This window comes from Schistocerca nitens, chromosome 1 (genome assembly GCF_023898315.1).
Source record: "Schistocerca nitens isolate TAMUIC-IGC-003100 chromosome 1, iqSchNite1.1, whole genome shotgun sequence".
Taxonomy (NCBI): Eukaryota; Metazoa; Arthropoda; class Insecta; order Orthoptera; family Acrididae; genus Schistocerca; species Schistocerca nitens.
Genome location: NC_064614.1, coordinates 868966859 through 868994070, shown reverse-complemented (window position 1 = coordinate 868994070; position 27212 = coordinate 868966859). Strand labels below are relative to the sequence as shown.

The 27212-nt window shown below is 44.8% G+C and overlaps 1 protein-coding gene across 1 annotated transcript in view; it reads left to right on the top strand.

Annotated features, from left to right (window-relative positions):
* The window catches only part of LOC126237247 (leucine-rich repeat-containing protein 15-like), a 77094-nt gene extending 50964 nt beyond the window's left edge, over positions 1 to 26130 (top strand). Inside the window, exons 3-4 of the mRNA XM_049947163.1 lie at positions 6489 to 6913; positions 24283 to 26130. Of these exons, the coding sequence (XP_049803120.1) occupies positions 6489 to 6913; positions 24283 to 25015 (1158 nt within the window). The 3' untranslated portion in view covers positions 25016 to 26130. The remainder of the gene's footprint in view (positions 1 to 6488; positions 6914 to 24282) is intronic.
* Positions 26131 to 27212: the final 1082 nt, after the last annotated feature.

The following is a 27212-nucleotide window of genomic DNA, read 5'->3' as shown; positions in this document are numbered from 1 at the left end:
GAAAGTGAGAGGTAATAACCAACAATAGAAAGTGAGAGGTAATAACTAATAATAGAAAGTGAGAGGTAATAACTAATAATAAAAAGTGAGAGGTAATAACTAATGATAGAAAGTGAGAGGTAATAACTCATGATAGAAAGTAAGAAGCAACGATAGAAAGTCAGAGGTAATAACTAATGATAGACAGTGAGAGGTAATAACTCATGACAGAAAGTGACAGGTAATGGTAGTATGTGAGAGGTAGTAACTAATCTGCAGCGAACTGAAATGTAAGGCACGCAGCTGGCTACAGCCAGTAGGAATTCTCATGCAATCCACGTATGCAGCTGTAGATGACGGTGTAAACGCGTCGTGGAAGAATGTAGGTGATTGACGCCGGTAACTATTTCAATTTATCATCTGTATGATAAAAGATATCGATAGCGTAGTCTAACACGGACAAAATGAGAGCAACACTACATTTTTACACTTAACATACCAGCGATGGCATGCGTCTGCCCTTTGCACTTTGACATGTTTATGATTTATCGAGAGTCGAAGTAGATACAAAGGCGTGTGCGCCACGAAGCAAATGGCGTCGAACTGTCCTCGCAGACACCATGGCGCTCTTAATACTACGATATAGCTGTCAAGATCATCACCGGTGCCGGCCGCCGTGGCCGAGCGGTTATAGGCGCTTCAGTCCGGAACCGCGCGACTGCTACGGTCGCAGGTTCGAATCAGGCCTCGGGCATGGATGTGTGCGATGTCCTTAGGTTAGTTAGGTTTAAGTAGTTCTAAGTTCTAGGGGACTGGTGACCTCAGATGTTAAGTCCCATAGTGCTCAGATCCATTTTTTTCATCACCGAATCACCGCCATGTTTCACTCGTGGGACGTAAACTCGACTACAAATAGGAAACAATGTTAAACAAGAGCAACCCGATCAAATGACTTCCTTCCTTTCCTGCAGAGTCCACGAATTATGGCTTCGGCACCACGTTTTCTTGTAACGAGCATTTGCATCAGTGATGAGTGGTTTTGGAATTCCAGCTCACTTTGCAATTCCCTGCTTATGGAGCTCGCTTCCTGTTGTTTTGGTGCTGACAAGGTTTGCGAGTGCGACATTCAGTTCTGCAGATACTTTGGCAGTTGTCATCCTGTTATTTTCCGTCACAGCCTCTTCAGTGACTGTCCCTTACAACCAATGACCATACACTTTCGTCCGCGTTGTGACTTAGCAGGAGATGTTTCTCCACTTTCGCTGTATGCGGTATAAATCTCCGATAAGGTGCCAGTTTAAACTCAAACACTTCAGCTTTCTTGGTTGCGGAAGCTCCTACTATATAAGTCTACGTTAGAATTCACTTATCTTCGACGTAATCCACTCACAACAGAACACTGTTCTGACCGCGACTGACACTTGCAACCTATTGAGGACATTGGTGGTCAAATACAACGGTGCAACCTGCAGGGTTGGCTATCATCTGTATATATGTTCAAGCATGTATTTTCCCAGTGTTTCCATACTTTTGTCCAGACACTCTATCTCCTTCGTTGAAGTTGTGCTCTGCCAATGCAGGCATCTCGACTTGGCCAAGGCGAATACTTCTCAGATGTTGTGAACAGCATCGCGATATGGATCGCTGCGTATGGCCAGTGTCTTGCATACCAACAGAAAGAGGTTCCTACTCAATGGTCTGAAGATGACCTCAGTAGTGGTCGAAACCGGTCACATTATTAAATAAATCGTGATCAAGACTGTTTTTAATAGTAAAAATAAAGGTATTGGTTTCTGTAATTATGCCTCCGGCTCGTTTCTTTTTGAACGCTCCTGATACATTAATGAACGGCCGAAGTCCCTCAAACATCCAAGCAGAAGGATGGACATACTAAAACAATCATAATTCTCCGATGGTGGATACAAAAGGATAATTACAGTCGATGGGGAAATGTTGTCGTTTCAGAAATTTTATACGGCTGCGGTACGTGACAGAAGGGAAGCATATCTGAGAGTTTGAAAACGTGACAGACTTATGTTATTACAATTTTTAAATGCACATTTAAGAGATCGAATATTGTACTGACACACATTACTTGGATGCGGAAGTGGAATCTTGAAGCACGCAGCAGGTGGTTCTCTCAGGCAGTGAAGCTGGTAGGCCAGTGCTTTCAGCCGGCTCGGGCACAGCAGTCCCTCGGGGTCGCCACGGCGGCGTCCTCCTGGCCGCACAGTACGTACGTACGCGGCGGAACAATTTCCGGCGTGACGTCACCGCCCAGTGCGTGGGCGCGCCGACAGCGGCACGCTCAGCCGCTCCGGCAGCTTCCGGCCGCTTCATCACGCTCACACTCCTTCCTGCTGCCCGCCGGCACTGTAATTCGTCGCTCCGCCAGAGCGAGGTGGCGTCGCTCTCACACAGTCTCTGCTCGTGGTCAGCGTTGTTAAAGCAAGTGCCGCTGCTCGGTCAATGGGCGCTGCATAGCAATACGTGTGAACTGGTTAAACAGCCACAGATCAAGTGTTTAAGTCGACATTACCGACGACGTCTGAGCTCCAGTGAAGATACTGAACTACTGTGAAGATACTGAGCTTGTGGCCGTCGTGTTTAGCGTCATTATATTAAAAAAAAAAAAAAACGGCAACCTGGAACCACCAGAGACTGTTATAATGAAGTATTTAGTCACAAAAAAGTGGTTTTACAGCCTCAGTAGCTCAGTGGCTAGCGTCGTTGCCTTCAGTGCGGAAGAATCTAGGTTCCATTCATGGTAACTCCTCCAGTTTTTTCTGAGGTAGGTGGCTGTAATACGGTTTCCACACGCCCTCGAAAGGCCAAATGGGGAGCTGTTTGATTAAAGAAGCAGTAGCATCACCAGGACTCATCTACAGGAGGGGTTGGCGACAAGCTGACCACATGTCCCACTGTCATAGATCGCTCCTCGTGCTGCTTTGTAGGCGGCAGTCGTTCGACCAGAATAGGACTAAAGTTTATTTCATGAGTGGCGTAGCTTCGGTCGACTAACTACGTTCAGCTCGTGCAATACGACTGTATTAAGTTTAAGGAATGCACCGTGGTGTCAAAGAAATAACTCATCATATATATTACCAAACAGTGGAGGCATACACAATGTGATCAAAAGTATCCGGACACCTGGCTGAAAGTAATTTACAAAGTCGTGGCGCCCTCCATCGGTAATGCTGGTATCCATTATGGTGTTGGCCCACCCTTAGCCATGATGACAGCATCCACTCTCGCAAGCATATGTTCAATCAGGTGCTGGAAGGTTTCTTGTGGAATGACACCCCTTCTTCACGGAGTGCTGGACTGAGCACGGCCTTGATACGCTCAAATTGCGTGAAAATGTAATCACATGTCAGTCCTAGTATAATATATTTGTCCAATGAATACCCGTTTATCATCTGCATTTCTTCTTCGTGTAGCAATTTTAATGGCCAGTAGTGTATGTACGTGTGTAAGGTTCAGTGACAGCCAGAAGGAATTACAGGAAAATTGAATTCAGTGAAAAGATAACGAGCACAGAGTAAACCGAAGAAAGACCAAAGTCAGGAGCAGAAGATATATAATTAGTAAGACACTTATCATCAAACTTGGGAACCACTACGTAGATGAGGTGAACGATATGTGCTACACTCAGGGGAAAATGACACACGACGAGCGAGGAAAGTAGGACATAGAAAGTAGTTTAGCAAAGGCACAGACGGGATTTCTTGTCAAGAGAAGTCAGTTAGTATCAAGGAAGAACTTTGTATAACGAAGACCGCATTAATTAATATACATTACCTACAACTGGTTTCGACAGTTGAAACTGCCATCTTCTGATCTTCAAAACGTTTCTCCTCTCGCGCCGGAGGTTTGAGTACTCCCTCGGGCATGGGTGTGTGTGTTGTTCTTAGCATAAGTTAGTTTACGTTATTTTAAGTAGTATTTAAGTCTAGGGACCGATGACCTTAGCGATTTGGTCCCTTAGGAATTCACACACATTTGAACATTTTTCTGGCAGTATCGAGAAACAGCTATTAACCGCCCGGCCGACAGTTTTGTAACCGAAATTAAATAGTGTGATCGGTGCGGAATTTATCCATGTCAGGACGTCCGATTGTCTTCAGAATTAGAACTATTTTATCTACCTTAAAGAGGTTGGATGTCAAATCCCCCCGGATTACCTGATTTACCAGTGACACAATGGTATCGCCTGTAAGAGGCCAAAAAATGTACATAAAATTCCTTAAGAATACCGTCGGCCCGTAGATCACAAGTAGAGTTCCTCAAACATCTATGACGTACATACGCAGACTGAAGCGATAAATGAAAATTTTTACCAAAGACGGAAATACCAAGTCGGCTGAGGTGTAAATAACATGTTGGGGTAGGCCGTGCAGCTGGGAAAATCCGTTGTACCAGCGCACATGCATAGTGAACAGGATACACGTGTTCGAATTCCTGCCTCGGTACAAATTTTCATTCAGCGTTTCAGTCTGCATGTATACATCATACATGTTTGAGACTTGGAAAGATCTCTATCATAAAGTTTCATTTGATTAAAGTACGTATGCCCGGATATCAAGCAGGATCCCCGGTTTCGTTGGATGCTGAGGTACTATTCCAATACAGCTGGAGAGCCTCTGAAATGCTCTTCGAGTTGCGGAGGAATTCTTTGTGGGCTGAGGCGTGACAGGAATATAGATTGAGGAGGGAGGTGTGCTGGGATGAACGGTCAGTCCAGCCGTCAGGCTGGGCAGTGCTTTGAAGCAAAGCCGCCTTGGCGCCGGCTGCCCAAAGTCACAATGCTATTATATCTCCAGAACGTGCGGGGACATCAGAGGCCAGAGGCCATCTTAGAGTGCTGTGTGTGGTCGTGGCATGCATGCAGTATTTGGCAGAGCCTTGAAAGGACAGCAATTGTGGAAAGAAATGAAGGCATGCATGACTCGCTGAACAACAGAGGCTGTTAAGGATAACATATTAGAAAGTGAAATGGGAAAAGAAAGTCTAGCGCTCCTTCGCAGAGCGGGAGACACCAACATTGCGCTCAGATCCCACAGAAACAGAAACGCTTAAGGAAACTGAGCAGTGCATCGCTCACATTTATCCAATTTCCTGTTTGTCATCTTCTACGTGGTCTTGCAGTAGCGTTCCCGCTTCCCGCGCACTGGGTCCCGGGATCGATTTCCGGCGGGAATTTTTCTGCCTCGAGATGACTGGGTGTTGTGTGTCTCTCATCATCATTTCATCCTCATTCACTCCCCTGGGCATTGAGTCAAGCAGAGCGTGGATGGCGTGCACAGGTACAGATGCCCATGCAGATTCAACACCATACCACAATTCATCAAAAGTAGTGACTGGGGCATTGTGACGAGCCAGTTGCTCGGCCACCATTGACCACACGTTTTGAATTGGTGAGAGATCTTGAGAATGTGCTGGCCAGGGCAGCAGTCGAACAATTTCTGTATCCAGAAAGGTCCGTACAGGACCTGCAACATGCGGTCGTGCATTATCCTGCTGAAATGTAGGGTTTCGCAGGAATCGAATGAAGGGTAGAGCCACGGGTCGTAACACATCTGAAATGTAACGTCCACTGTTCAAAGTGCCGTCAATGCGAACAAGAGGTGACCGAGACGTGTAACCAATGACACCTCATACCATCACGCCGGGTTATACGCCAGTATGGCGATGACGAATACACGCTTCTAAAGTACGTTGACCGCGATGTCGCCAAACAAGTATTCGACGATCATGATGTTATAAACAGAACCTGGATTCATCCGAAAACATTACGTTTTGCCATTCATGCACCCAGGTTCGTCGTTGAGTACACCATCGAAGGTGCTCCTGTCTGTGATGCATCGTCAAGGGTAACCGCAGCCACGGTCTCCGGGCTGATAGTCCATGCTGCTGCAAACGTCGTCGAACTGTTCGTGCAGATGGTTGTTGTCTTCCAAACGTCTCCATCTGTTGACTCAGGGATCGAGAAGTGGCTGCACGATCCGTTACAGCCATGCGGATAAGATACCTGTCATCTCGACTGCTAGTGATACGAGGCCGTTGGGATCCAGCACAACGTTCCGTATTACCCTCCTGAACCCACCGATTCCATATTCTGCTAACAGTCATTGGATCTCGACCAACGCGAGCAGCAATAAGATACACCGAAATCGCGATAGACTACAATCCGAACTGTATCAAAGTAGGAATAGTGATGGTACGCATTTCTCCTCCTTACGCGAGGCATCACAATAACGTTTCACCAGGCAACGCCGGTCAACTGAGAAATCGGTTGGAAACTTTCCTCATGTCAGCACGTTGTAGGTGTCGCCACCGGCGCCAACCTTGTGTGAATGCTCTGAAAAGCTAATCATTTGCATATCACAGCATCTTCTTCCTGTCGGTTAAATTTCGCGTCTGTTGCACTTCATCTCCGTAGCGTAGCAATTTTAATGGCCAGTAGTGTAAATGACACGTGTGCAGTATGATGTGTGTGCTTGTTGCAGCTGCTGCTAGTGTCTTTGGCGACGATGAGGGACGTTGCCTCTGCTGAGGGCGGCGTGGGTCCGGCGTGCGCCTGCGAGCCGCAGGGCCACCTGGCCACCTGCAGCTTCATGGACCTGACGCGGGTGCCGGCCTGCCTGCCGGGAGAGGCGGTCACCCAGCTCTACCTGGACCACAACAGCATACAGGAGCTCACCGCCGACCAGCTGCGGCCCTTCTCGCTCCTGAGGTTCCTCTCTGCAGAGGGCAACCTCATCACCGACCTGCCGCAGGACCTGTTCCGCTACACGCCGCGGCTGCGGGAGATTTACCTGTCCGAGAATAGAATAAAAAGCGTCTCCCCGACGACGTTCCTTCCCGTGGCAAATCTGCAGAAACTTGTTCTCAGCGAAAACCACCTGTCGTCTCTACCGCCGGAAGTCTTCAGGTAAAAATAAAAGATGCCAGAGACACTTGTAGTGACATCTACGGGATGTAAAAAAGAATGTATGGGCAAAGTTTTAAGAAACGTAGAGGAATACAATGTGTTACGCTGACATGCGTCCGGAAACGATTTGTTTGAATGTTGGATCTCGTTTTGTACTTCACATCCGCATTAATCATGAGACACACAGGCACAGAATCTACCAGCATTACATGAATCCTCTTCTGACAAGACAATGTTCTAAATACGATCTTCGTTTCATTTGGTTAGAGTGTACGGTAAGTTGTATTTCTCAGGCTCACCGTCAGTGTTTGTTTTCCCAACTGAACAGAAGTAATGCTCACGTCTGACTCACTACATTGCTTGTGTTTACATGTGACAGACTTCATTTCTCTATTAGCATCAAGCAATTAGCATCACTTTTTACAACGCTATTTCGCTACGGTCGCAGGTTCGAATCCTGACTCGGGCATGGATGTGTGTGATGTCCTTAGGTTAGTTAGGTTTAAGTAGTTCTAAGTTCTAGGGGACTGATGACCTCAGATGTTAAGTCCCATAGTGCTCAGAGCCATTTGAACCATTTGAACAACGCTATTTATTTATTTAAATAGCGCCGTTACCGATTTCGAAACGACAGGCAGATCTTCAGACGGCTAGTTCACATTTTACATTAGTTTTCATCTTTTCTTTTTCCACCTGATGAAATTTCCATTGGTTCGTAGTTCCCTACAACCAAAACAAGATGTGAGACAATGTCTTTTTAATTCTAATTGTGCCTCACAACAATTTTAAATAATGTAAACAAATTATTAAAGGGAAGATGTTTCTTCCATTTAATAATTTATTTACATTACTAAAAGGGAAAAAATATCTTCCCTTTAATAATTCGTTTGCATTACTTAAAAACGTTGTGAGGCACAATTACAGTTAAAAATACTTGTCTCACATCTTGTTTTGGTTGTAGGGCACCACAACCCCAAGGAAATTTCATCGGTTTCGAAAACAAAAGGCGAAAACTAATGTGAAACGTGAACTAGCGTCTGAAGATGAACCTGTCTGTTCGAATCCGGTAATGACGCTATTTCAATAAATAAATTAAAAAACACTCCGTCTACAGGTCACAAGTTGCCCATCGGGACCATCCGACCGCCGTGTCTTCCTCAGTGGAGGATGCGGATAGGAGGGACCTGGGGTCAGCACACCGCTCTGCCGGTCGTTGAGATAGTATTGTTGACCGAAGCCGCTAATAGCGTTGTAAAAAGTGGCTGGTTGCTGTTGTCTTCTATATGAGATCAACCTGTATTTGGTCACAGCCACTGGCTCAAAATAGCAACGTAGCATCAAGTGTTTGGTGTTCATCACAAACTTGGTTTTCGGTACAGTGCAACGGTAACGTACTCAAATGCAGAATTGCCAGACGCCCGTTTGCTGCAAGGATTATAAAATGACAGTAGCCGTGGCCCTCACCGTTTGTATCGGGAGACATTTGCAGAACGATGGTGCCTTGGTAGGAGCACTTTCGAAGCAATTAATCGTCATATAAGGGAGCATGGGACTTTTAAACGTTCTACTCGTGGCTGCGAAAGGCCTAGAAGGACGAGTGCACCTCAACTGGAAGACGAACATCTCCTTCAACTCTAGTGTCAGCGCAAGGATATTAACTGCAATAGTTACCATTTATCACATTGGTACAGCGTACGCAGTCACTATCGCGACCTGGTATTTTTCCACGGGTACACTTCTGCAAATGGTTTATTCAACAATATGTCAGCCCACAAATTTTTGTAAATGCGCTGTTCACGGACGCACATTTATCAATGTGTTGAAAAGTTGCAGAAAATGAGTTCTAACATTGAAATAAAGCGCTTCCGAACCGATGTCCAAATAACATAGTTTCATTCTCTATGTGAGAGACATCTTTTCTGCAAGTCTGGCCATACCCTTTTTTACAACCTGTGTTATTGCCTTGCAATATCTAGGAGTTCCTTCAGAGCTTCGGCGATACACTTGCAAGATCATATAAGGAGAACCGTTTCTTGAGCATGATGTATTAACTGTTACTTGTCATTTACGACTTATTACCAACATTGCAGAGCACTGATCACAACGTGCACACCGTCGCTCTCTTCTAACACTTCAGCCGGCCGAAGTGGCCGTGCGGTTAAAGGCGCTGCAGTCTGGAACCGCAAGACCGCTACGGTCGCAGTTCGAATCCTGCCTCGGGCATGGATGTTTGTGATGTCCTTAGGTTAGTTAGGTTTAACTAGTTCTAAGTTCTAGGGGACTAATGACCTCAGCAGTTGAGTCCCATAGTGCTCAGAGCCATTTGAACCATTTCTAATACTTCAGTGCACGTACCAGTTATTGGCTGTATGTTAGGTTCTGTAACCTGAACATCTTCCATTCTCTGGCATAGAACGATCCATTTTGCTTAACATTTCAACTCTGGCCAACGGTTTCTTTACTGTAACAGTACGCATGTGCAAGGCGAGCCGGTTTAGAGTAGACAAGACGTTGGCATCGTTTGGATGCGTGCAGAAGTTTTTCTCGTTGATCACAAGGCAGGCCATACTTTGTGCGAGGTACACCTGGCTGCGTCCGGACTGGCTTGAGAGATCGTCAGCCAGTCTACGAGAGATCTAGTGGTGATCAGTTTACAAATGTAAGACTGTCATTTCCGTGTGGGCGTCTGTAGGATGCTTACGATCAGAAGAACAAATTTGTCAAGGATTACAAGAAAAACGGGTAGCAGCTGCGCACGCCCAGATTGATTTGCAAGGTCACTAGACTGTCTAGGTGGGATCGTGCGGTGAGAATCATTTCTGACCTAGGACCACACAGGAGTTAAGCAGCAAACACTTACCAGCTCGTAGCCGACGGAAAAGAGAGCTTACTGGTTACACACGTCGAGTGCATGGGGGCAGATCACTTGGGTCAGCAGCTGAGGGAATCAAAGAACCTCTGTTGTGATGACGACCTTGCCTGGCACTTAGGCCTCAGTGATTTATACTTCAAGAAGTCAAGAAAATATGTTAATGAAAAATTTGAGAGAATAATTAAATTGAAGGTGTGATCTATATAACAGTAACGATTCTGTCTTTCGCGTACACGTACTATTCACAGATGCGGCCTACCTGACTCATGATTCTTATTTTAATGTTTATATAAGAATTTTGTTATGAACTGTTACTAGCTAACGTTCCATGAATAGTTGGGTTAGAGTGACTGGAGTGATGCTAAGCTTCTGAACACGGAACTGTTGATGCAGTAACACGTGGTCCTAGCCAGATGGATGTTCAGCGTACCAGAGTGCTGATCCACAACTACAGCGAAATATAAACTTTGTGGAACACTGGCTGTGTCGATCAGGCTATGATGCGTATGGGGTATTGTCACCGGATTTAAAGTATTTTCATAACTTAGAAAATTTTGTCAGGGAGAGGGGGGGGGGGGGGGAGAGTGAGTATTACTTTAATTAGTTGAGCTGATTTACTCATACACTTTACATGACGAAAAATCCTGTCGTACTTATTGCTGCGAGGTCGTACAGCACATAATGCCACTCACACCGGACAGAATTTCTATTGTAAATTTAGTTAAACGCAGCATTAAGGAAGTGCAGTTATAGAAATAAATTTAAATTACAGGGATAGAAGCATTATGTACAACGTAATTTACATAAACACAGATGGAACATAAAGCGTGGAAGGGCCAGAGAGGAATACTGGATTAGGGAGTAGACGAACAAACAAGAGCGGTGCTCCCATTAACAAGGGTGGAAGACAATGATACAGCCTTTCGCTCCTACTGTTCAGTATATACATCGACGAAATTACGGAAAAAAGAAAGGTTCAATTGTGGGATTGAAATTCACGATAAAACGGTATCATTGGTAATATTCACTGATAACATTGCTTTTCTCAGTGCATGTGAGGAAAACAGGACCTAGTGAATGGAATGAACTGCCTAGTTAACGCGGAATATAAGCTGAAAGTAATGCAAGGAAAGAGCAACGTAATGAGGATTAGCCCGAAATGACTTATAATTTTAACATCAAAACTGGGGACACCATAATAAACTAAGTGAATGAATTCTGCTTCGCTGGAGCGAAAATAACGCACGGACTGAGCAAGGATGACAAAAGATGCAGCCTAACAGAAGCAAAAAGAGCATTCGTCACTAAAACAACTCTACTAGAATGAAACATACACTCCTGGAAATTGAAATAAGAACACCGTGAATTCATTGTCCCAGGAAGGGGAAACTTTATTGACACATTCCCGGGGTCATATACATCACATGATCACACTGACAGAACCACAGGCACATAGACACAGGCAACAGAGCATGCACAATGTCGGCACTAGTACAGTGTATATCCACCTTTCGCAGCAATGCAGGCTGCTATTCTCCCATGGACACGATCGTAGAGATGCTGGATGTAGTCCTGTGGAACGGCTTGCCATGCCATTTCCACCTGGCGCCTCAGTTGGACCAGCGTTCGTGCTGGACGTGCAGACCGCGTGAGACGACGCTTCATCCAGTCCCAAACATGCTCAATGGGGGACAGATCCGGAGATCTTGCTGGCCAGGGTAGTTGACTTACACCTTCTAGAGCACGTTGGGTGGCACGGGATACATGCGGATGTGCATTGTCCTGTTGGAACAGCAAGTTCCCTTGCCGGTCTAGGAATGGTAGAACGATGGGTTCGATGACGGTTTGGATGTACCGTGCACTATTCAGTGTCCCCTCGACGATCACCAGTGGTGTACGGGCAGTGTAGGAGATCGCTCCCCACACCATGATGCCGGGTGTTGGCCCTGTGTGCCTCGGTCGTATGCAGTCCTGATTGTGGCGCTCACCTGCACGGCGCCAAACACGCATACGACCATCATTGGCACCAAGGCAGAAGCGACTCTCATCGCTGAAGACGACACGTCTCCATTCGTCCCTCCATTCACGCCTGTCGCGACTGGAGGTGGGCTGCACGATTTTGGGGCGTGAGCGGAAGACGGCCTAACGGTGTGCGGGACCGTAGCCCAGCTTCATGGAGACGGTTGCGAATGGTCCTCGCCGATACCCCAGGAGCAACAGTGTCCCTAATTTGCTGGGAAGTGGCGGTGCGGTCCTCTACGGCACTGCGTAGGATCCTACGGTCATGTCGCGCACCCGTGCGTCGCTGCGGTCCGGTCCCAGGTCGACGGGCACGTGCACCTTCCGCCGACCACTGGCGACAACATCGATGTACTGTGGAGACCTCACGCCCCACGTGTTGAGCAATTCGGCGGTACGTCCACCCGGCCTCCCGCATGCCCACTATACGCCCTCGCTCAAAGTCCGTCAACTACACATACGGTTCACGTCCACGCTGTCGCGGCATGCTACCAGTGTTAAAGACTGCGATGGAGCTCCGTATGCCACGGCAAACTGGCTGACACTGACGGCGGCGGTGCACAAATGCTGCGCAGCTAGCGCCATTCGACGGCCAACACCGCGGTTCCTGGTGTGTCCGCTGTGCTGTGCGTGTGATCATTGCTTGTACAGCCCTCTCGCAGTGTCCGGAGCAAGTATGGTGGGTCTGACACACCGGTGTCAATGTGTTCTTTTTTCCATTTCCAGGAGTGTAGATATCAAAGACAGGCCTTACTATGAGGAAGAAATTTTGTGACTCTACATCCAGTGTGTAGCATTATATACGTCAAGGACTGTGGAAAAACAGGAAAAGAAGACAATCGTAGCATTTGGCAACTGGCGTTTCAGAATGTTGAACATGAAGCGGCCTGTGATAAGAAATGAGGAAGTTCCCCGCAGAATAGGCGAGGAAAGGAATTATTGGAAAACACTGACTAAAAGAAGGAACAGGACGATAGGTGTGTTACAGCATACGGGAATCAAGTTGACAGAAGTGTATGAATAACGCAAAATCTGTAGAGAAGCTACAGTGGCTGTAATGTATGTAACAAATAATCGAGGATGTTGCTACTCTGCGAAGAAGAGATTAGCACAGGAGAACATGTTGTGGCAGGCTGCATCAAATCACTGAAAGACGGAATAACAGCAAAACTCACAGCATGTGAAGAAGACTATTGGGTCAGCCGTCTAAACAATGTGCATAAAATGGATACAAGAACTCGGCTGAGAACCCGTTACACACCATTAATCAATCACACAAAGAAAACCTGAGAATTCAAAACACATCTAGTCTGATGAGATATTGGACCTACATAAGGAGCACGACTCCGCATCCAATCCGAGTTTGATTCTCAGTGAATCGTCTACTTTCATCAACAAGTACTACTGCCAAATACCACAGTCGTCTCTGTCGAGCACAATGCTTCATCTCTTATGACGTTAATGTTAACGAAAACGCATGGCCTCTTACAGCACCATAGCTCCTACTTATCCAGTAAAATATTTTAGAAAAAAAGCACTTTAAATGGCCCGTGAATACTGCAAATGAACTGCCGCCATTTGCCTGCAGGACGGGTGACGTAAAAAGGATAAGTATCAAGCTTGTCTCTATCGTAAATTCACCGGTTTTAATTTATACATAAGTGCAAAGCGATTGGGATTATCTGTGTCTCAGAACATTGAAACTTTCGATTTACGTTACTTTTGTACGTTCTCCTTTTGCAAAGAATTATGAATAACACTGTTAAATGCGGTTTTACGGGAGTGCTCTCCCAAAGAACAGTACGTGGGGCAGTCACGAGACTAACATCGCCACCAGCGGGCGGCTGTCGGAAGCGCGCGGCATGCCGATGGATTCCACGAACCTTCGCCTCACGGCACAAGGTCTGCACAGTAGTGGGGGATTCCCCGAACCACCCAGAGCGCTGTTCGCCTCATTGGTCGGGACGTCCCGCGCGTGTATTCGTCCGTCAGCAGTTGCACGTAGGGACCACTCATGCATTAGGCCAGGTGCAAACGATACGTGCTCTTCTGTCATCCTGCAGCTCGAATATTCCGGGGAGTAGTATCGTTTGGGAAAAAAATATGTATACTGTTACTGAAGCTTCCATAGCGAGGTCAGTTTAGAAAGAAAGAGTTTCTCCCTCCGTATAAAACGTTCAAACGGCTGATGGAGAAACAGCCGCTTAACGTCCTCGACAATCGCTGATATTTCGACTGGTAAGGATGAGACGCACCCACATGCCTTGCTCATACTGTGGCACCAAGCAGTCAGGCCTGCAAGATGAGTGGTCTGCCAAGCGAGTGGATTCATTCTTATTTATCGAGTAACATGAACTCTCGTACTCACAATTAAGTTACAAATTATCCTCCTGTATGAATAATACGCAACGGAAACGCACATCTGACTATCAGTAATTTACAGAACTCTGACTGTTCACTACGCACTGGCAATACCACATTTTCTTTTTGTCTTTTATTTAACGGCTTTTATCAACACGTGGCCACCGCACTGAATATGAATGGCGCACACATTATAAATTCGGGACATCATGACAACATACAATTCGAAGGAAAAGTCCACCAATCTTTTTCTTTTCACTAGCTTATTTATTCCGATAAATTCTATAACCTAAACACACAAATTCTATAACCTACAACAATAACACATGAGAAATTCCGCCCAGTGGGCATGGCTTTACATTGGTGATTCTCTACCTTATGGTCTCGTAATTATTTAACGCTACAGTGCACTTTCTGGATAGGATGGTGGATCTTTTATTATATCTCACACTTCGACTCTCACAATCATCATCACGAAACTTTCCTCTAGATCGAGCGGTACAGAAGGAACAAGCATACCCCACTAATCTTTTGAAACTGCCTTGCTACTCTCCCATGCAACCCACACATACCCAAATTACATGACATACACCACAGTACAACATGGAATACAATACAATAAATAGTCACAACACTATCACTTTCAGCTTTCCCACTTCAATTAGTATTTGTCCCAGTTTCACACGACACTGCCCCACTTTGTTACTCTACTTCCCTACTATGAACTCTGGAATATATGCACGTCTTCCTGTGCAATGAAAGCCAAGTGGCGTTCCTGGATAGACGGCCGACTCACCTTGCTTCTCTCTCAGAGTTTGAATCTAGCGTCACACGGAATCATATAACGCAAAGTAATATTAAGAACATATGCATCACACACGCGAGTCCTCAACTGATACCATGGACAAACACTTCTTTTTATCCTTTGTCTCATACACAGATTGAGACTCACACAGTACTCACCACGTGGAAGTACTCGTCTCTAATTTCAAGTCCTGCACACGCCATTTATTAAATATTTCAACTTATGGTAAACACGCTATTTCTTAAATATTTCAACTTATTGTACACACGCTAGTAATTCAGCTTAACTTAAGCACACGGAAGTATTTCAACTTATTGCTACACTTGGTTTCATTGTGACCGTTGGTCACTTCCGAAGATTACTACGATCCCATTAATATTACCTGCCTGACATTTAATTCTCCCCACAAAAGTTCCTGAAATAGAGAAATTATTATTTCAAACTTCTCTTAAATATTCCACATGCATACCATGTCTCCACTCTTTTGTCTTTACGGAGCACACCTAAGACAGGTCTTAACAACACAAGATCCAGCGGCAGAGTGCTGAAACATGGACGTTCTTCAGGTCCTCTCGCACCTCTGCTGAAGTGGGGGAGCACCTTGCTACCGTATTGGTCAGCCACATTTCAGGTTGCTCAAAGCTCAGGTAAATTTCATCTCTTTGGTCCCACCAAAGGTGGCCAAAGGATCGTCTCAAAGATGATCATATATTCACATTCACTATCTGCAGTTAGCAGATGACCATACATTCATTCATTTCACAGATCTCACCAAACTGGATGTAGGGATTTACTTTGTGGAAGTGCACATGTGATAAATTAAATAAATAAATTGTCATTCTTTCCCACACTGGTATCCCGCTTCGCTGTATTAATTGAAATTGAGTTATTTTACAAAAAAATGTGTTGTTCTGACAAAAATAATGAAGTATGTTGTACCTATTTTCAATGTCGGGCAGTACTGTATCCTTTCAAGGAACCCGACATTTTCAACGCACAAATGCAACGAGAGATTAGCGGTTTATGCAGAAAGCCGGCCGGCAGAGCTGTTCTAGGCGCTACAGTCTGGAACCGTGCGACCGCTGCGGTCGCAGGTTCGAATCCTGCCTCGGGCATGGATGTGTGTGATGTCCTTACGTTAGGTAGTTTTAAGTAGTTCTAAGTTCTAGGGGAGTGATGACCTTAGTTAAGTCCCATAGTGCTGAGCCGTTTGAACCATTTTTATGCAGAAAGACAAACGAACACGCACTAAAACACACACACACACACACAGTATACAACTAGTGCGATGACACAGTGGAAGAGAGCAGGATTCCAAGCAATTCGAGCAAAAACTTCCATTTCTATTAATGAGGTTACTTGCTAATTAAAATTTCAGCTGCTTCCTTACTAGCACTAGCGCAATAGTTGGACGTGCACGGAGGATGACCTGTACCAAGACATTGTTCTACAATAGCAGATTTTCCCGACTGCTGTAAGCGTGTTTGATGCTCACGCCCTGTAGACGGGTCCTCCACTGTCCATGCACTGAGCAATGCGTGACATGGCACAACCTTAACGGATACGGTGGGCACCTGCTTTGCGCTAACCAACATCATCCTTTACAGAACCTAAAACGACACTAACCTTAGATGGTGATCGAAGAAATACGTTTGACTGTAAGTTGTCTGAACATCCTTTCCGGTATTTGGCTGCGTCAGTTGTGAAATAGACGTATGGAGCGGAACCGCAACAGTCCTCTTCAATGTTACTGAACAATTTAGTTACCCTGGAAAGGAGATCTGCAGAGACAGATAAGTCCGTTTTATAGTTTTTAAGAGATTCATAATGAACACCTGTTATATGAGAAGCTGTTTGGCTTTAGGAAAGAGAAAGGCACCACAGAAACAGTTGTGACGTGAAGAAGAAGAATCAAGATATGTTCATAGGATTTTTCGACCTAGGAAAAGCCTTCGACAAAGTTAAATGGTGCAAAATGTTCGAAACTCTGAGAAAAATAGTAGGAAGCTTTAGGGAAAGTGTGAACAATAAGACTGGAAGACAAAGAACGAAGTGCTCTAATTAAAGACAGGGATGTCGTCTTTCTCCCCTGCTGTTCAATCTATGCGCCGAAGAAGTCACGACGGAATCGAAAGATTCAAGATTGGGATTAAAATTCAGGCTGAAAGAATATCAATGGCAAGATTCACAAATGGCATTGCTACCCTCACTGAAAGTGGAGAAGAGTTACAGGATCCGTTCAATGGAATTAATAGTCTGATGAATACAGAATATGGATTGAGAGTATATCGAAGAAAGGCGAAAGTAATGAAATAGGAACATGGAGAAACTTAACATCCTAATTAATGATACGTAGTAGATGAATTGAAGGAATTCTGCTATCTTGGAGACAAACTAACCCACGGTGGATGAAGCAGAGAGGACGTAAAAAGCAGTCTAACAATGGCAAAGACGGCATTCCTGGCCAAATGAAGTTTACTGGTATCAAACGTAGGTGTTAATTTGAAGAATAAATTTCTAAGAAAATACATTTGGAGCGCAGCATTGTATGGAAGTGATTCACTGATAGTAGCAAAACCGTAACAGAAGAGAATCGAAACATTTGATATGCGGTGCTGTTGAAGAATGTTAAAAAGTATGTGGGCTGATAGTCAATGAGGATATCCGCTGCAGAAACTGCGAAGAAATGAATTTGGGAAACACTAAGAAGGAGGGACACGATGACAAAATATGTGTTGAGACACAAGGGGTTAGCTAGCATGGTACTACAAGGGGCAGTAGAGGATGAAAACTATACAGGAGGGCAGAGATGGGAGTACATTCAGTAAATAAATGAGTAAGTAGGTTGTTAGTTCAAATCGTAGATGACAAGGTGGGTACAGGAGTAGAATTTGTGGCAGAGTACATCAAACTAGTAAGAAGACTGACGTCGCACAAAAAGTAGAAATAAAAATCTGACTTGTCTTAATACACAAAATAAATTTATTCGAAATGCTTCTTTTGTTCGACCCATTACTTATTTATTATATCACATTTAAACAATTATGTACTAATCGTAACAACTTAAATCTAAATGGAATGATTCTGGTGGAACCTATTTCAATTGGCATATAATTTATGGCTCAACGTAGCTAATCTCGTCGTAAAATTTACTTTTCAAGTTCAGCCACAGAAATTCTTCACAGTACTAACAGACCGAGCCATGTGGCCCAGTAGTAAGACGCTGGACCAGTGTTCGTGTGTACGGCGGTTCAGATCACCAGTCCCCCATCTAAATTTAATTTTTTCAGGACTTCCTTACATCTCTTAAGGCGAATTCCGGGATAGTTCCTTTCAAAGCTCGTGACATATTTCCTTCCCATCTTTCCCAAAATCAAACTTTGAGCTTCGTCTTTAATGACCTCTTCGTTGACGGGATCGAAGCCTTAATCATCCTTCCTGAAAAAAAAATTGAGTATAATGTAATCAGGGATGACACAACCAGAGTGTTGAGCTGCGGAAGTCAAAAGCTAACGGGTACCGGACCGGGAGTGAATAACGTTTCCTCACTTGACTCACTTTTCCATTACAGTCTATTACTCCCGTTGTTTTCATTAACCCAGGTTACGAGATGTGAAGCTTGTCTGGCAAAGCGCAAATGTCTGCCTAAACGTTAACGACCCCTTGTATTACAAAGATGACTGTGGTACGTGCTTAAAGGATTGTAGTGACATGTGGCCTGCAACGTGAACACAAACAATGTAGAATTTCTTGCATGGGAATAATTTTGGATGCTAATTTCTACAAATGTTTTTTCTGGAACAATTTTATAGAAATGAATTACTTTATGACTTCAATTTTTAAGATCGCGATAAATTTTGACTTTGTCATCTTACAAAATCTGGTGTACTGCGGGTGTTCCACGTCTTCTCAACACCACATTTCGTCGTCGTCGTAACTAGGTGTCTTCATGAGGTGTTTCCTGATGCTTTATGATATTAGCTTTATGCAAAACTGACAGGTTTTAGAAACAGTTCTAAAAGACTTACTTTATGCAAAAATTAACCTATTCAAAATGATCTCTATTTTTCACAAAATTTGTATGTGAGGGACGACAATTAAGTTCGCCAGGGGTGAGCAATCCATGAAACAAATACTTCAAGAAAATCTCTGTACGACCATTAATTTTCCAACAGAATGTTAACTACGCGCGGGTATACAAAGCTGCGAATTTACCTTGAACCGCAATTCATCACGAAACTCTTTAAAATTCATAAATTCTCCCATCATCGTCTCATTCAATAATTTAAGCAAAACTGTATTCAGTATTTAGCAGCTCGATTCCAGACAAAAATTTCCTATCATTCAGCTCCACGTCTGCTTTCCAACACACATCGACTAGTAATAACCTTTATTTAACAAAGAAGTTCGCCAAACAGTCGTGCAAATTGAGAAGTTGTGTTGGCTTATTTTCGCTACCAGTTTCGGCAGTTCGTTACTTGCAGGCTTCTAAAAAATAACCGGGGTCATATGTTTCTAGATATCGTTAATCCTCAAGTTCTTCATTCGAAGACTGGACTACACTTGCAAGAACTAAAAAGAACTTCTTAATTTGCACGGCTGAGCTGTCTAAGGCACTGCAGTCATGGACTGTGCGGCTGGTCCCGGCGGAGGTTCGAGTCCTCCCTCGGCCATGGGTGTGTGTGTTTGTCCTTAGGCTAATTTAGGTGTAACAGTGTGTAAGCTTAGGGACTGATGACCTTAACAGTTAAGTCCCATAAGATTTCACACAGATTTGAACAATTTGCACGGCTCTTTGGCGAATTTCTTTGTTAGATATTTGACCATCCGCTGTTCGCCGTCCACAATGGAACAACAGAGATCAGTAATAATCTCTCTTATAATCTTTCTTTTGGCGCCTTCAGTCAGAGACGGTGTAACAACACAACCAAAGGTCGTTGATCAAGTTGGCTTACTCTCAGATATAAGCATATCGATATAATAATTCTCTAAGAGCCATGATGACATGTACACATCACACATTTCATTTCGCTTTGTAGCGTTACGCCTAGATATTTAATCGAAATACTGTGTCAAGCAGCAAGCCGCTAATAATGTATTTGAACATTATAGGGATCGTCTTTTCTATTCGCGCTCATACGTGTTTTCACATTTACAGCAAACTACCATTCATTACACCAAAGAGGCATAAGCCTTCTGACCGGTTTGAAGCGCTCTGTGAGATCCTTATCATCTCAGAGCAGTAATTGCAGCCTACGTTCTCAGTTATGTGCCGAATGTATTCTTCCTCTACAGTTTTTACCCTCTACAGCACCCTCTAGCACCACGGAAGTTATTCCCTGATGTCTTAACAAATGTTCTATCATCCTATACCTTCTTCTTGTCAGTGGTTTCCGTATGTTCCTTTCCTCGCCAATTCTGCGGAGGAAACCTCGTCTTTTCTTACCTTGTCAGCCAACCGATTCTTCAACGCTACTCTGTAGCACCACATCTCAAAGCCTTCCATTCTCGTCTCTTCCAGTTTTCCCACAGTATATGTGTTGCTACCATACAAGACTGCGCTAGAGACGTACATTCCGAAAAATTTCTTCCTCAAATTAACACCTACGTTTGATATTAGTAAACTTCTCTCGGACGATAATGCCGTTTTTGCCGATGCTAGTTTGCTTTTTATGTCCTTCTTCCTCCGCCCGTCATGGGTTGGTTTGCTGCCTAGGTAACTGAATTTCTTAACTTCATCTACATCGTGATCAAATACGATGTTGAATTTCTAATTGTTCTCGTTTCTGCTGCTTCGTATTCCTTCGATTTAGTCTCAATCCATATTCAGTACTCATTAGACTCTTCATTCCATTCAACACATCCTGTAATTCTTCTTATGTTTCACTGAGGATAGAAATGTCATCAGCGAATCTTATCACTGATATCTTTTCACTCTGAATTTTAATCCCACTCCTGGACGTTCCTTTTTTTCCGTCATTGCTTCTTCGATGTACAGAATGGAAAGTAGGGCTGAATGACTGCATCTGTGTCTGACACACTCATGGTTCTTGCATCCTCTCCTTTGCCTCCTCTTGCTTTTTGTACATATTGTATACTACCCATCTGTCCCTATATCGTATCCCTAATTTTGTGCCCGCATCTCGTGGTCGTGCGGTAGCGTTCTCGCTTCCCACGCCCGGGTTCCCGGGTTCGATTCCCGGCGGGGTCAGGGATTTTCTCTGCCTCGTGATGGCTGGGTGTTGCGTGATGTCCTTAGGTTAGTTAGGTTTAAGTAGTTCTTAGTTCTAGGGGACTGGTGACCTAAGATGTTAAGTCCCATAGTGCTCAGAGCCATTTGAACCTAATTTTGTCAGAATTTCGAAAACCAATTAACATCTCCGAACCATTTTTGTAGGACAACAAATTCTATGAACAAGTCTTGATTTTTCTTCAGTCTTGCTTCCACTATCAACGGCAACGTCGTAAGTGCCTTTTTGGTGCCTTTATCACTCCTAAAGCAAAACTGAACGCCGACTAGCAGTATCACATCTATTTTTTTCCATTCTTCCGCATATTATTCTTGTCATAATCTTGCATGTATGAGCTATTAAACTGATAGTGCGGTAAGTCTCGTACTTGTCGGCTTTTGCTGTCTTCATAACTGTTTGGATGACGTTTTTCCGGAATTCTGTTTCTGTATTGCCAGACTGACACATTCTACGCTCCAACGTGAATTGTCATTTTGTTGCCACTTCCCCCAGTGATTTTAGAAATTCTGATGGAATGTTATCTATCCCTGCTGCATTAGTTGATACTAAGTCTTCCAATACTCTTTTAAATTAAGATTCTAATGCAGGATAGCTCATGTCATCCCTGTCGACTCCAGTTTCATCTTCTACCACGTCATGACACAAGCCTTTCCTTCGCAAAGACCTTCAATGCACTCTTTCCACCTATCCACTATCTCCTCTGCATTTAACACGGAAATTTCCTTGGATTCTTAATGTTACCGTCCTTGCTTTTAATTACACTGAAGGCTGTTTTTATTTGTCTATGGGCTGGGGCTGTCCTTCAGACGATCCTTTGTTTGTAGATTTCTTCGCGTTTTTTCAAATGTGTGTGGCTTCCTAAGGGACCAAACTGCTGAGGTCATTGGTCCCTAGACTTACACACTACTTAAACTAACTTACGCTAATAACAACACACACGCCCATGCCCGAAGGAGGACTCGAACCTCCGGTGGGAGAGGCCGCGCAATTAGTCTCGGGTTTCCGGCCGCGTCAAATGCTTAAAATTCACGACTTTCGGCCAAGCACTCTTTGACCATTGTGATGTTTTATGATTACCAGTGGGTCGCTGATACGCCCTTACATATACTGCCGGCTGTAGCGTCACCGGTGCTCACTGTATCGTCGTGTATTGGCTTATGTTAAATCGGCGTTCGATGTGTCCATTTCAACCTCGTGGTCGGTGGATCCCACACCGCGATGAACTGCAGTCCGCCGTAATCTATTAAGGGCGCTATCGGTGATTTTCATTCGACGGCTTCTTTAATTACAGAATCCGAGACGCCCTTAGAGTGAACCACGAATATCGATTTTATCGTGTGTCTTTCCAGCAGGCGACTTATCTTGCCCTACAAGGGGCGAAGGAACGGTTACTTTCTTTCCGTACTCCTCGAAAGTGGTCGTAGTGTGAGTCTCGCTTGAGATCATTTCATTCATAAGGTACACGCTGTAGCCGTTGCCCCTGTACACAGTGATTAGGGGGCTCAGCTCATGTGGCACGTAATCAGCGTGAATAGCTGGGAATCGACAAGATACCTTGCGACTGTGGTCAGTCGTACGTGGGACGAATAGAATAAACGCAGGAAGGACTATGACGGATTTTGTTTACGCTGCTTCGAGAAATTCACTTTAGCTGAGAATGCTTTAGGAAACGGTCACCAGATCAAATTTAACGAAACCTCGTCCTGGCTCACACTAACGGCTTCTCCGACGGCGTAATTAAAGAAGCCATCGAAATGAAAATCACCGATAATACCCTTAAACAGACGGCGGCCGGCAGTTCACTGCGTCGTGGAATCCAGCGACTGCGAGGTGGCACATAAAAGGCCGAGGGAACGTGTGCCCATACATGGCGGTACCGTGAGCACCAGTGACGTCACAGTCGGCAGCTAGCATACATATGAGCCTACCCATCCTTGAAAGCTCGTGGAATGTTAACCACTTGACAGGACTGGAAACCAGAGAATATTTTATTCATTCGGAGCTTCTCCCAGGACTGATCGACCGCAAATGCCCAATACAAAAATTTTGTGTCAAAACTTTCCCTACACCACCGTGATACGCTGTAGACTGTTATCGTTTTTCCCAAGCAGCAGGAGTTTATGACGCGATACCATAGCCAGAAAACTTTTATGTCGACTGACTCTGGCCGCGGAAGCCTACGCAATTATGTTATCGTTTACATTCTGCACACGGGATCACCCCTGCATTTTTGCAATTGCTTGGTAGTCTCCGCTGGGCGAGAGATTCACATGTTGTGTCGTCTCTACCAAGAAATCATCGTTTGATGCTCCATATAATTGTGATGCTGATCTTGTTCTTCGTCTTCTTCTTCACTTCGTGTATTAGGCACTTTACCTGTTACACTAATCATCTCTCGCATGGTCTTCATACATTTCTTCTTCCAGGGCCTCTATTATTTAGAATCTTTATATGGAAAAGTTTTACACCCATATTCCTTCCATTGTCTCCTATTTTCTTTTATTTTGTCGTTTACGTTATATTTTCCTAAATCTTTCCTTATATCTTCATTTCCTTTCCGATCACCCCTTGCATATCCTTCCAGTCTTCTAATAACTCATATTTCTTGACCCTGTATTCTATTTTCTAAATGTAATTTTATATGCGGATGACCTAACTCTGCTTTCAAAGATTGTAGACGACTTTCAGACGGTTGTGTATAAGCTGGAGCAGATAGCCACAAATAACCACATAACATTGCCGGTAGATGAATTTCAGTGTAGACAACAGTAAGATCTACAATAGTCCTGACTAATAATATCTTGGAGCAAGTGAAAGGTCTTAAATATCTAGCGTGCGACATCACGTATGAATATAACCATGACGTTACCCAAAAATTAAATATACTTCCAAGTGTGAAACCATCGTAAGATTTTTGCAGAATACAGGCAGCAAAGAAATGCAGCTGAAGTTCTCTACAACAATAGCAGTACCAGCCCTTACTTATGGAAGTGAAGTGCAGACAATAAGAAGACAGTGTGACGTTAACGCCCTATGTCATAGTATTGTGATATTGTTGCAGCGGGCTGCCGAAGCTGCTGGAACTGGACCTGAGCGGCAACCAGCTGACGTCGGTGCCGGCGGACGCGTTCCCGCGCTCGCTGCGGCTGCTGCGGCTGCACAAGAACCAGCTGGATAGCCTGCCTGCCGCGTGGCCCGCAGCGCTGGAGGAGCTGGACCTCAGCGACAACATGCTGCGGCGCGCAGATGCGGCCGCCCTGGACCGGCTGCCGGCGCTGCGGGAGCTGCGCCTCGAGGGAAACCCCTGGCACTGCGCGTGCGACGCCACCGGGGACCTGGCCGCGCTCGTCGCCCGCCGCAACTTCCTGGAGGACATGGAGGACCCCATGGTGTGCGCCTCGCCGCCCGACCTCAGGGACTCGCAGCTGCTGCACGTGCTGCGCTATTGCTACATCGACCCCAGCGCCACAGGCGTCTCCGCCACGCCACCCACACTGCTCGGCCGTGTACCGACAGGTATCCGAGAGACGAGTGCAAGACCTCCTGCAGCGGCTGCCAACTCTTCCGTGACACCCGCCACCGTCACGAATACAACGGACGTCCCTTTCAATCCGGCGTACAACCACGCGCAGGACACACTCGCCTTCAGTTTCATCCTCCTCGTGTCGATCTGCCTCGCTGTAGTGGCCGTCATCCTGATACGCAAGATCTACGTCCTGTGCCGCGAGAAACGCTTCTGCGTCAGGCACGACGCGGAGAAGCTGACGTCAGAAGACGAGGAGTCAGTAGTCTAGCACCATCATCCATAGAGCCGCCATCGTGCCGCTCATTACCGCATCAGAAGAACAAACCACTTTTTCATATCTTTGTTCTGTGTTGTTATTGACAATCTGTCTCCTGCGCGCAGCGTCTATGAAACGATACAGCACACAAACTTGACATAATAACCTAAACTACAGAATTGTGTTTTATATTTCAGGCAACAAAGCGAAGTAGATCCTCCGCAACGGGCTTTACTCGTACCTAATTGCAGACGTTAACTAGTCTGCAACTCGATACTTACCAGATTCTTCTTAACCCGTTCTCCATAGAATGGAACTGAAGTTCCTGCTAAATACTGGAAGCAATTTTACAACGGCAGTGAAAACTGTGGTGCATTCTATTGCTGATCCGCAGTTTAGAGACCTCCATAGATTTCATCAGTCTGTCTAGTGCCAATTGTAGGAAGAGGATACGAACGTCGTCGACTATGGAAGATACTGAATGAAATATTTTCTGTTCTTTGTTAGAAGTAACGACAAATAAACTGTGGGCTACTTCCTTCAAACTATACAACTGCAGGCGAAACTTCTCGTGTGAGTCTTGCTGTTGGTACAACGATGAGTTTCTCGTACACACAGATGTTTCATGTGCACAAAAGATAAATAACGGGATGTTTCTATATGTGAAATTCGTTAAAAATGGCTTACCATTAAACTGTTACCATTAGAAATAAACCGTTCTCTTTGCAGTATAGTGGTAAATGTTTCCACGGAATCAAGAAGGAGATTTTCTTTCATAAACAATTAATGAATTACGCAATATCTGTTTGTTGTACTCTTCTGTGAACACATATGACCTATGAATAATGAGATAGACATACAAACCATTGACTTTTATCTGCGAACAGTACCATGATAATGTTACATCATTGAATAGAGCCAGCTATTCAGAAGTGTAATATGTTGTAGTCGTTCTCGTGGTTAAAGACGAATGCAGAAATATATTATGTGTGTTATAACATTTAGAATATCACCTTTGGTACTGAAATTAGGAGCGTCGGAAAATAACGTGAGCAGTTGTTACCGTAGTCTTAAATTTTTATGTGTTCTGAAATGGAAGGCTCGTGAATTATCAGCATATGTAAGACTGAGTGTAAATAAAGATTTCCTATTTATAGTAAAATAGATATTTTATTTAGTAAACTTTCAGCCCATTACAGAATTTTTATCTACATGTGACTATTTATTCCGATAGCGCAAACTATGAATTTGAACCAGTCCACTCCATGCCTTATTTGTTCGCGCTTTTCAATATTTTTCTTGCATAATTGCACAACTCTGCACATCTAAATGCTACACAACTGAACGGCATTCAGACCGGCGCAGTGCGTTCGCACACAACTGATTGATGCAAATGAGGCTTCCACGACCTGATGTCTAAGTTGCTGGTGAGTTTTCCGGGTTGTACGACGGTGATTAAAGAAAATTTTCGCTTCCTGACGTTTCGTCCAGAGCTGCACAAATCATCTTCGGAGCAACCCATGGCGATTGCTGTTTAGTCGAAAAGACTCCGCCGCCACGAGCACCTCCGATGATAACCGGCGCTGCTCTGGGCGAAACGTCAGGAACACAAAAGTTCTTAGGACCACGGACATACAACCCGGAAGGCTCACCAGCAGCTATTTGACAGCCAGTGTTGCTTCCACTGTGTCCTGAGCCCCCTAATAGAGTGTGCCTGATTGTTAATTGGCCATAGCAGTGATCCCAATGAACAGCATTCGTTTCGTTTAGTTGTTTGGGGGGGGGAAGAGACCAAACAGTGTGGTCTTCGGTCTCATCGGATTAGTGAAGGATGGGAAAGGAAGTCGGCCGTGCCCTTTCAAAGGAACCATCACGGCATTTGCATGGAGCGATTTAGGGAAATCACGGAAAATGTAAATCAGGATTGCCGGACGCTGGATTGAACCGTCGTCCTCCCGAATGCGAGTCCAGTGTGTTAACCAGTGCGCCACCTCGCTCGGTCCTGAACAGCATTAAAAGATAGTATATAACAGTCTTGATAGCATAAAAACTTATTTAAAAGTGGAAACCGGTTTCTACCCGAGGTCGATCATCGTCGGACCATAGTCCAGTGATGACGTATAGAGCTGATGGCATGAAATGGGGGTACCACCTACTGATGGAAGCAGTCGGCGGCAGGTGTGGTATTCGTACTTTCTGCGGCGTGCCA